Here is a 12,613-nt window from a genome sequence, read left to right as displayed (position 1 = left end):
ACGTGGAATGAATTGCCCATTGAACTTAGACACAAAGACACAGTGATCACATTCAAGAGTGCTCTCAAAACTCACTTATTTCGACTGCAAGAACAAACTTAAAGACCTAATAATGTTTCCTACCTTAAACATTCTCAGCATGATTTTTTTTAATGTTTTCTAATTGCATGGTGTTTGTTTTTGTAATCATATCATTATATGTTGTTTTTTTATCTTATAGGTGTTGTCTAATGTTGGAAAGCGCCTAGAGTTTCTAAAGATTAGGCGCTATACAAAGTCCTCATTATTATTATTATTATTATTATTATTATTATTATTATTATTAAAATTATCATTATTATTAAAAATGGGTTCCATTTCCCCCGTTTTTCCCCCCTCCAAACACAAGAGATATATCTCACTATCTGACATTTTGAGTGGTGCTAGAATTTTGTCAATAGAAATATAATAAAATATAAATTTTATATTTAGAAATTCATCACAATAATATAGTTGAATCAGTGTGATTTCCTTGCTGATTTCAAGGATAATTCATATGTCTGATACTATACAAAGAACTAGTACGAAAAGGAAGCTGCTCAATAGGGGAGTACAGCAGATATTTAAAAGGGACATATAGCAGATATCTGGTAAGCAAATCCATTTAAATGTTCTGTATGAAAGCAAACCGTTTATTCTCAAACATGATAATGAACATGTTTTAACTGTCGCGGTCACTCATGTCACAACCAATTTGTGTCTTGTTCTTACGGCATCGGCTTCGCGTCTTTGCTACGTAATTCACTATGAAATTTAATGACTAATACCGAAAGTGGCCGAATGTCTTCCCTTGACAACATTCGTAACCGTAAGATGGCGACAGGCGGTTGCAACGTTTTTATTCGGAACTTTAAGGTTAATACTTTAATTATAATATACATCGATCAGTGAGAAAGGAATCTAAAGGCATACATGTATATATAAATGAACTGTAATCATGGAAATATGGTACAGATGATGTTTTGAAACAAAAATATAATGCTTTCTATGACAAAGGCAACTGTATCCAATTGTCGATATGGTGCTATTTTTTTAAATTAGCATTCTTATGAATACCGAATCTGGTTTTTAGTCCCTTTATGGGAATATATTTTTGATTCGTATTGATCTGAGAAATTTGTAGCAACTGGGAGATATAACACGTTCGATGAGTAACTTTGTCGAATTCCAACTATTGACTTTATGAGTGATACTGGGAGCAGCATATATATTTGTACATGGACATGTAAACGAGGTACAGGTCAGTTCCAGTATACAGGTCATTCCATCGGGAAAATTGCTATCTTCCATCATCAGTTACTTGTCTGCTATCATCTGGAAGCTTAGTAATACATGACTTGCAGGTCTTATGAAACATAATCACAGGTTTTGAGAACAGAAAGTACAAATTAGTCAGGTCATAAAGGCATTAAACATTGACTGTTTCAGTGACAGGTGTAATCTTGCTAGCATTTGATTGCATATATCTTTATATCGTGATATTTCACTTATTTTGATCATCATACATCAATATTGCTTAAATGGTGGTCCTTTTTGGGTGAGATTAACTGAAACGTGTGATCCAGCACAAACCATATTAAATCTGGAAGATTTTGATGACAGTTATTGTGCAGTCATGACTTTGTATAAACTATGTTAGTATTAAATCTTAGAATAATTATATTTAATTTGAGTAAAAATGCACCAACATCAGATTGACAGACACTTTAAACCTATTCTGATTGTGATATGAATGCTCCATATTAAAGTCTTCATTTCTAAAAGGTTGTGATAAAAGATTAAAGAGACCAGACAAGGCAATTTTATTTTAAGATTTCAGTAGCAGTCAGATTACGCCCAGATGTTACTGATCAGTGGCTGACCACCAAGGAACACTAATGAGAAAAACATAATATTCACAACTAAAATTAGCAGTTAGCTTTAGATCAAAGATATAACTTCAAAATACATAAATTCATATGTTTTCTAAAGAAATTTTGTGAAGGATTTCTTAAGAATTTATACAAAATGGCAACTTTTAACAGATTTATTTCTCTATTTCCCCATCATCTCTCCCTCTTTCTCTCTCATTTCTCAACTACTTCGACTGTGTATTAAAATTGGTTTAAACATTTATTAAAATGCATCCTAATAATTCACAATTAGTGGGTGTCAGATTTAAGATTTCTTGGAAGAATCCTATATTTAGATTTGAAAACCATTATAAACTGATGCTTGGGGAACAAATAATAACATCACGTCATGAGCGGGATCACGTTAATAAATTTTTCACAAAATTTTCCCATAGAAAATGTGTATTGAAATTTCAGTGTCTTTAGTTTTAACTAAACTCATGATCAGGTATCTTTTGTTTTGTTCACCAGGTTTTATCAGACATCAAACATATTTCTGTTTTGAATTGTATACATGCCAATATGGTAGAAACATTGCATGGTGAAGTCAAGGCAACATTAAACGCAGTGCTGGTATTAAAAATCTTTTTGGGATACAAATAATCAGTTTTTCCAAGAGCATATTTAGGATGTTCAGAAGAGAGATTACCTTAAATTTAAAGACAGGAGCCATGCTGCCATCACATTATAAGCAGAATTGCATTATAATGAATCATGTTATAATGGTTATATATCTTCCAGAGTATAGTAAAAACTTCTATGAGCAACCTCTGCTATGAATGACCACCTGTCATTTCTGACCACAATCATAATGCATGGATCGATTTTATTAAATAAACCCTCTGTTATGTTATACGACATGCATAACACAACCAGCAACCGCAATGCATTTCAACACTGCTATGAATGACCGCATCACAAAAACGAGGATAAACTCCACTGACCTTTATTTAATCCATGTAAAAACAACCGCTCATACCATTTTTAATTTTTAAAAAAATGTTTAAAGATAGTCTGGCTACTGATGTTTAATTTTTTTCCTTTGCCTATAATATTTGATAGTTTCTGTTGTAAACCAGACTAAGTATATGTAGATTATTTCCTAGTCTGGTTTCCTGCTGCATATGCTCCCTGTGTTGTTCTCCGCTATTTGTATAGGGGTGAACAATGCAGGGAGCATAAAAGCAGGAAACCAGACTAATTATTCCCGCACTTAGCCTGCTTCCTGGCCTAATCGTAGGACCTGGCATTCCTATCAATGACTGTATCATGTGAACAGACAGACACCACTGACCTACATATAATCAGTTGTTACAATGACCGCTTGATCAGTATTAATTGCTCTGATCAAAAACAAACATAAAAGGATTATTTTAAAAACAAATAAGGATTGTTGTTACTGGTGATAGACGCTACGATCTATAAACCAGGCCTAATGTACATGTCACAATTGCCATGAAAGTGCCAAAGTTGACGTAGTTGTCATGTATATTGTTTGTCTTTAGAGTTAATCAATATTGCTGGGGGTGAATATTTTCTATTAAACCAGCAAGAGAGAATCATTTGTGAGATTCAGTTGATAGTATTCATGACTTCTGATGTTTGTTGTATTTCCCCCCGATGTTAAGTGATTACATCCCAATCACAAAGCTGTCATCTATTCAAGTTGGTGTGACCGGGTTACACACTTTGCTTAGAGTTAATCCCTGTATGTCATCTTTGAATGAAGCCCTTTGTCTCTGAGTAAATGGTTCTGTTTGTGGATGAGATAACTGTTTCTTTTTATTTCATTAATTGATAGATATGCAATGCACATGTATAGATTTTTCATATTTTCCCACAGCCCAGTCAAAACCATCTTTACGTTTGATATTACAACTGAGCACTAATAATTTTAACACCTAGAACCTTAATAACAATGGATGAACCTCCAGCCAAAAGGAGACAAATTTTAAAGCTGGTAAAAATAATTGTTGCAAATGAAAGAAGTGAAAAAGAGCAGACCACTCACAAAAAGTGGTTAAAACTTTGGTAAAACAAATTTAGGTTGTTATAAAGGAAAACAAGTATTCAGAAATGATTTCATATGCTATAATATGTGATCTTCAAATATAAATGTGATTTCATATTTAATGATAAATGTATATCTTTATTGCTCTTTAATTTTGTTCTTAGATGAATACATGCAATATTTTAGCAAGAAGTATTAATAAAGTATATAGAATATGTACAGTGATTGTGGTTATTTTTCTTGAAATTGGGCTGGAAATGGACCTTGGAAACTGGTCGTTTTGTTCAAACCTGCTATGAGAGATCGCTTGTCTTATGAGACAGCTTTTTGTTGGCAGAAGGGGCAGTCTCTCATAACATGTTTTACTGTAATTTTAATTATAATGTCATGTTTTTTTAAATATGATTCATAAAAATTTGCTCTAGTGCTGGAAAATTTCACTAACCATTTTGGGTTTGAACAAGTGAATTTTCAGCCCTGATAGAGGATACAGCTCCAAAGCATGTATTAATATCTAAGGATTGTATACAGTGCCACAGAAACAGGAGTGTTACAAGCACAAGTAATGTGTATATTTTTTTCTTCAGTTTAAATAAGCCAGTATGACTACCGTTGCCAGGCCTGGGATGCCAGTGGCATCCATATCCTCTCTGGAGGGGACACCACGTACTGGAAGATTGTCTGCCAGTAGGGCAGTTGTTTCCACAGATCCTGATGGTACTGAGAATCAATTAGATTAATTTTATTTTTATTGGCCATTCAGAACATAGGTATCACTGGTTAAATGAATGTAACAGTAAACTGTAAACTGTTCTTAATGCTGCATTTATTTTGTCAAATCAAGTTACATTGATAAGCACCTTGTATACTTTCATATAAGTCAAGTCCAACTTCAAAGACTCAGATTTGCCATAACATAATGCACTGACAGATCTGGTATATGTAGTTTATTATCAGAAATCAGTTGAACATACAACATAGACCTTCATCTGTTCTATTAGAAAGCATATATGGGATGATAATTAATTAATCGAGTACATATGGGATGATAATTAATTAATCAAGTATATATGGGATGATAATTAATTAATCAAGTACATATGGGATGATAATTAATTAAACAAGAATATATGGGATGATAATTAATTAAGTATAATTGGGATGATAATTAATTAATCAAGTATATATGGGATGATAATTAATTAATCAAGTATATGTGGAATGATAATTAATCGATCAAGTATATATGGGATGATAATTAATTAATCAAGTATATATGGGATGATAATTAATTATTCGAGAATGTATTTCTTTATATCTGAAACCAATGACAATAACAGTGCCAACTAAATTTAGGTCAGGTAGGTTTTGGAGGCATATTTTAAACAAAAAGATGGAGTATAAGATTTGGAAACATGATGGTCAGCTTTGACCATAAAACATGCTTGAAATGTGTAAGAAAAATGATATTTTATTTGCAGTAATGGTCCAAAACTGGTAGGTTTATAAGATTTGTTTGTCAGAAACTTTCCTACATTGTTAATGTGTAATTGAAACAAATTTTTTGGTTTGCTCTCCAGAGAAGAGGTTGCCAGATATTAGAACCAGTGATAATGCAATAGACAAGAGCAAGCCATTGCCAACATCACTTCAGAGTGATTTTATCCCAGAAGATGTACTGTTTGCCCTCACTCAGCCGACCGAAATTAGGGACAAGCTGGGACCACCAACTAGAGCAAGAAATCTTGCTGTCTCAGATGTACGTAGAGGAGCTTCATCAGCTGATGCTGATGGTGGTGGTGGTCGAATTGACCACTGTCATGGTGGTGATGTGGTAATAGTGAAAGTGATGATGATGATGATGATGATGATGATAGAACTTGTCAGCCACAGCAGTAGTATTAATCTTGAATTTCCCTAATACTATCACATTGTTTGTAGATAGTTTGATTGTACCTTCTGATTATTCATGAAATGTCATTCCATGGGAATTATCATTATTATAATATTCTTAAGCCGTGAATTCTGCAGGGAACATCTCTTTAAACCATTGCATATTTCTATATATAGAACATGAGCTGAAATGTATAATTATGATTATAAATATTTATTAATATGCTTTGAAAAAGTAATAAATAAAATTGCATACACCTGAAAAATAGTAATAAAGTGTTTGAGTAATTACAGACAACGCAGTCATTTTATTACATCTGGTGATGATGATACTGTTAGTGATGGTGGCGATAATGCATTTTATAAGTATTGTTTGTAACATTCTTATATTGCTAATGTTATGTAAGATAATTTATCATGGAAAATATCACCAAACTGATCTAGATGTGCAGAAAATCACCAAACTGATATAGGTGTGCATAAAGTCACCAAACTGATCAAGGTGTGCAGGAAATCACCAAACTGATCAAGGTGTGCAGAAAATCACAAAACTGATCTAGATGTGCAGAAAATCACCAAACTGATTTAGGTGTGCAGAAAGTCACCAAACTGATCAAGGTGTGCAGGAAATCACCAAACTGATCTAGGTGTGCAGGAAATCACCAAACTGATCTAGGTGTGCAGGAAATCACCAAACTGATTTAGGTTTGCAGAAAGTCACCAAACTGATCTAGGTGTGCAGGAAATCACCAAACTGATCCAGGTGTGCAGGAAATCACCAAACTGATCCAGGTGTGCAGGAAATCACCAAACTGATTTAGGTGTGTAGAAAATCACCAAACTGATTTAGGTGTGCATACAGTCACCAAACTGATCAAGGTGTGCAGGAAATCACCAAACTGATCAAGGTGTGCAGAAAATCACCAAACTGATCTAGATGTGCAGAAAATCACCAAACTGATTTAGGTGTGCAGAAAGTCACCAAACTGATCTAGGTGTGCAGGAAATCACCAAACTGATCTAGGTGTGCGGGAAATCACCAAACTGAACTAGGTGTGCAGGAAATCACCAAACTGATTTAGGTTTGCAGGAAATCACCAAACTGATCAAGGTGTGTAGAAAATCACCAAACTAATTTAGGTGTGCAGAAAGTCACCAAACTGATCAAGGTGTGCAGGAAATCACCAAACTGATCAAGGTGTGCAGAAAATCACCAAACTGATCTAGATGTGCAGAAAATCACCAAACTGATTTAGGTGTGCAGAAAGTCACAAAACTGATGAAGGTGTGCAGGAAATCACCAAACTGATCTAGGTGTGCAGGAAATCACCAAACTGATCTGGGTGTGCAGGAAATCACCAAACTGATTTAGGTGTGCAGGAAATCACCAAACTGATCAAGGTGTGTAGAAAATCACCAAACTGATCTAGGTATTCAGAAAATCACCAAACTGGTCTAGGTTTGCAGGAAATCACCAAACTGACCTAGGTTTGCAGGAAATCACCAAACTGATCTAGGTGTGCAGGAAATCACCAAACTGATCTAGGTTTGCAGGAAATCACCAAACTGATCTAGGTGTGCAGAAAATCACCAATTGATCTTGGTGTGCAGGAAATCACCAAACTGATCTAGGCATGCAGAAAATCACCAAACTGATCTAGGTGTGCAGAAATCATCAAAATGATCTAGATTAGATATTGTATTTTGTTTATCATGCAGGGTCTGTATTAGGGACTGTTACAGGTGGAAAAAATCACCAAACTGTTCTAAGGGTGCTGAATTGATTCCTCTGATCTGAAGTTTTATTTATCATGCAGAATCCATTCTATAGGCTGATTCAGCAAAAATATTCACCCCATTTTGACTACAAATGTAGAAAAAGTGAAGTTGACTTCACTTTTTTTAGCACTTTTTTGTTTGTGGTAAAATAACAACTCCTGTATATGTTTTTTTAAAGAGCACTGTAAAACACTTTAAAGATAGAATTTTCATGCATTCTGATAAACATTTTATGTCATTTTAGTATTTATTGATGTCTGCAATTACATTCCAGTTTATGAGATTCCCCAAAAATTCACACATAAAGCTTGAAGAAACAAATGAAATTCCATGCATTTGTAGCATATGCATGAGAATGTTATTAGTATGTGAAGGGTTATAGGCTGATTGCTATTTGAGATCAGTAAGATTATTAAATATTTCTAAACCCTCCCACCCACCCCCAGCATCATGGGTATATTTTTAATCTTCACATCCATGTGTCATGGGTATATAGGAATTTTCACATCCATGTATCCCTTTGCTATCAATCTCACAGGATTGTAAGCTTTACTAGTCACAGTGTTTAATGATTTCCATGAAATAGGGTAAATATTATTGTCATCATTTGATGATTTCCATGAAATAGGGTAAATATTATTGTCATCATTTAATATATTTCCATGAAATAGGGTAAATATTATTGTCATCATTTGATATATTTCCATGAAATAGGGTAAATATTATTGTCATCATTTAATATATTTCCATGAAATAGGGTAAATATTATTGTCATCATTTGATATATTTCCATGAAATAGGGTAAATATTATTGTCGTCATTTGATATATTTCCATGAAATAGGGTAAATATTATTGTCATCATTTGATATATTTCCATGAAATAGGGTAAATATTATTGTCATCATTTGATATATTGACTAATCAATAAATGCCTGGACTTTTTAGGGAGTTATTAATTGTTCATTTTTGGCTTGCAGTTGAATGACAGAATCTTGTGAATGCATTTAGTCTCACAGGTTTCAGTAGATCATCATGAAACTTGAGAAATGACATGATCATCAATTGAAGATCACTATGCTTCTTCAACCTTTTCATGTAGAGTTATTGCCCTTTTTAACTTGGCGTCTGATATAATTCATGACAGTATCTTGGGTGGTGCTCTACAGTTTTGTATTTTGCATAGGGTTAGAATTTTAAAGAAAAAGAATTTCCCCAGCTTTCCTCACTGGTTATACTGGCTATTTAAAAAAAAGATATTGTATATCTTAGGTATAATTCAAAAGAACCTTTAATTCCCTTTATTTTGGTGTATGGGTGTGATATAGGTTATAGAGTATACAGCTTGGCCTTACTCCAGATGTACACCTTTCAAAAACGTGCTAGCTCCACTTTGTCATTTTCACTTATTGAACTTCAGAGGTAAATTGTATAAAAAAAGAGCAGATTTTTTTTTTACATTTCATATATTTGGTAATTCATTCATTGCATTTTCAGAAGCTGGTATTGTCTAGTCTGGCAAAATTCATTTTCCCTATTTTAATAGCTGCTATGTATAGTGTACTTTAGACTAATTCAGGCTGATTTTGTAGCACAAGGGAGCAGTCATTTTAGTTAGCAGTATGTTTTGATAATGTACAATTTTCGAAAAGTACAATATCCAAGGAAATATCATCCACATTACATTAATGTACCATAGAGGTGTGCCAACATTATCTCCATTGTGTATGTTTTAAATACAAACAACTTCACCTTACATATGTCACTCTCTCAAAAGTACATGCTAACTGGTGAGCGCCCCCTTATGTATGTAACTAGTCTTGCACATGTCAACATGATCTGCCTGTATTTTTCTTTTAGAGTTATTGCCATTTTGTCATGTAGCTATCTTATGAATGCAGCTATTCCTATATATTTTGATTGATCAATTTGAAACTATGGACACATTATGATCTGAAAATGCAGAACCATCAAATTACTATTCTCCACTGACTTTTGCCCTTTTTAACTTGGAGCTGTATTGTATGAAAATATAATGTCAGGGTAACAAGTACTTTTATACATTGATCTGACTAGTCCATTTATACAGAGACTCTGACTAGTCCATTTATACACTGAGCACATTAGTACATTTATACATTGACTACATTTATACACTGACTCTGAATAGTCCATTTATACATTGATTTGACTAGTCCATTTATACAGAGACTCTGACTAGTCCATTTATACATTGAGCACACTAGTACATTTATACATTGACTACATTTATACACTGACTCTGACTAGTCCATTTATACATTGATTTGACTAGTCCATTTATACATTGACTACATTTATACACTGACTCTGAATAGTCCATTTATACATTGATTTGACTAGTCCATTTGTACATTGATTTGACTAGTCCATTTATATAGAGATTCTGACTAGTCCATTTATACATACACTCTGATTACTCCATTTTAGCAGCTGATAAGATGTGTCTTGGGGCATTCTGTTAATTGAACTATTGGGAAGTAAGTTATGAGATTCATCAAAACTAGAATAAAATTTTAAAAAACTTGTTTAAAGCTGTTTATATTAATTTTCATTGCACTGATTTGATTTTGCAACCAACTTTGTTTACATTTTCAATAACAAGGCAGAGTGGTCACACTGCTGGAGAAATTGGTAGTGCTATTTGTCATGCAATAATGTACTTGTAAAAAATTGGTCAAGTTATTTTTCATGCGTTACTTATCCTGGACACTTGAGTGGGGAAAAAATATTTGTATTACCCTATTGGCTTACTCCACCATGATGGTTGGAGTGGAATGCAGGAGAGGTGGGTGTATATTTCTGTGAGCAAATTTCTCACCATTCATCTAGTTCATCCTACACAATAGTAAGAAAAGACTTGTACATCAATATTTGTCACTTGTTTTCAATACTGACCTATTGTTTTGGTTACCATCTTGTGCAAGAACAAAGTTATATAAAAATTTTGCTAAATTAGTTTACAATATTTTCATAAAGTTTAGAAAGTATTTCATATTTTTAGATTGATTGACTCAATGGCTTAGCAAAGCATCTTTTTTAAAAATTATTTGTCAAGTTTGTGGAATCATCAATCTAAATTGATCCATTGTGAACCCTGTCATGTTAGGAAAATTATACTTTTTCCTAAGAAATAAGGCTATACTTCAGGATTTTTAAAAAATTTCTTATTTAGTTCTTTGTCTTACTTTGACATATGTCTGATACAGAATATAGTTGAATTTATGGTACACTGTTTTATTAACCTGGTTAAACAAATTTCAGGCACCTGCTCGAAAAGTTCCAGCAAATGTGTGGAATTTCAAAAGAAGGGAAAAGTTCAAGCATTTGACAGAGGACAGCATTTGTATCTGTGGTGCTGGCCGGTAAGAGTTTTTTAAATATGATATGTGACAGTGTTGTAACATCCAGCAATGTTACATAGTACAGTATTTGAGTAACATCCAGCAATGTTACATAGTACAGTATTTGAGTAACATTCAGCAACGTTACATAGTACAGTATTTGAGTAACATCCAGCAATGTTAAATAGTACAGTATTTGAGTAATATAATGAAGAGTTTTTTAAATATGATATGTGACAGTGTTGTAACATCCAACAATGTTACATAGTACAGTATTTGAGTAACATCCAGCAACGTTAAATAGCACAGTATATGAGTAACAATGAAGAGTTTTTTAAATATGATATGTGACAGTGTTGTAACATCCAACAATGTTACATAGTACAGTATTTGAGTAACATCCAGCAATGTTACATAGTACAGTATTTGAGTAACATCCAGCAACGTTACATATTACAGTATTTGAGTAACATAATGAAGAGTTTGCAGACATTATTCTGATCTAATTGCATCCATGCATTCATTTATCCTCTTCATAAATACAAAAGACTTCAACCAGGGTTAGTGCTAGATTTTCTCAGAATGAGGGAGCATAGGGTAGGAATTATCTAGGAATGAGAAAGCATTGGGTATAAATTTCCTAGGAATGAGAAAGCATAGCGTATAAATTACCTAGCAGTGATAACACATAGGGAATAAATTACCTAGCAGTGAGAACACATAGGGAACAAATTACCTAGCAGTGAGAACATATAGGGAATAAATTATCTAGCAGTGAGAACACATGGGGAATAAATAACCTAGCAGTAAAAACACATAGGGGAAAATAAATCACCTAGCAGTAAAAACACATAGGGAAAGAATTACCTAGCAGTGAGAACATATCAGGAATAAATTACCTAGCAGTGAGATCACATAGGGAACCAATTACCTAGCAGTGTGAACATATCGGGAATAAATTACCTAGCAGTGAGATCACATAGGGAACAAATTACCAAGTAGTGAGAACATATTGGGAATAAATTACCTAGCAGTGAGATCACATAGGGAACAAATTACCTAGCAGTGAGAACATATCAGGAATAAATTACCTAGCAGTGAGAACATATCGGGAATAAATTACCTAGCAGTGAGAACATATTGGGAATAAATTAGCTGCTTTTGTCAGCAGGATATTGATGACATTCATTAAATCAATGAAGTTGTTCCTTTCAGAGATATTTCCTTCTTGTATGATGTTCCGAAATCTGATGCTTGGCCTCAGAGACCAGAAAGAATTGACAAAACGGTCATCCGTAAAGAAGCTGGAGAGTCACAAAAACAGGTACAGCACTTTCCTCATATAAGGTTTACATTTTTTTTATTTGTTCATGCATCCAATGGCAAATGACATAAACCATGATCTACTGTTGTATAGTGTGCAGGCATAACTGTGTTTTTTTTGTTCATTGTGAGTGAACAGTATAGGTTTGTCTGCCAATGAATGATGCAGGGAGGTATCTGGATCTATCCCTGTGTATGATATTTATTTTTGTAACTGATCAAGGTGTCATCATTGTGCCTATTTGATGACAGTAATTCTCAAAGTCGAGCATTATCCATATAATTATTATTTCT

The 12,613-nt window shown here is 33.5% G+C and overlaps 1 protein-coding gene across 10 annotated transcripts in view; it reads left to right on the top strand.

The window, feature by feature from the left end:
* Nucleotides 1–823: 823 nt before the first annotated feature.
* LOC149780429 (axonemal dynein light chain domain-containing protein 1-like) overlaps nt 824–12,613 on the top strand; it is a 99,148-nt gene continuing 87,358 nt past the window's right edge. For all 10 annotated transcript variants that reach the window (XR_016415088.1, XM_089937361.1, XM_089937364.1 and 7 more), the window contains exons 1-5: nt 824–894; nt 4,530–4,659; nt 5,523–5,701; nt 10,917–11,017; nt 12,212–12,320. Coding sequence is in view for 9 of the 10 variants with exons in the window: in XM_089937361.1 (XP_089793487.1) it covers nt 4,545–4,659; nt 5,523–5,701; nt 10,917–11,017; nt 12,212–12,320 (504 nt within the window). In the remaining variant the exon portion in view is untranslated. The remainder of the gene's footprint in view (nt 895–4,529; nt 4,660–5,522; nt 5,702–10,916; nt 11,018–12,211; nt 12,321–12,613) is intronic.

The sequence above is a fragment of the Sinohyriopsis cumingii genome, chromosome 16 (genome assembly GCF_028554795.1).
Source record: "Sinohyriopsis cumingii isolate HCF-2022 chromosome 16, ASM2855479v2, whole genome shotgun sequence".
Taxonomy (NCBI): Eukaryota; Metazoa; Mollusca; class Bivalvia; order Unionida; family Unionidae; genus Sinohyriopsis; species Sinohyriopsis cumingii.
This window is presented reverse-complemented; position numbering and strand designations above follow the sequence as displayed.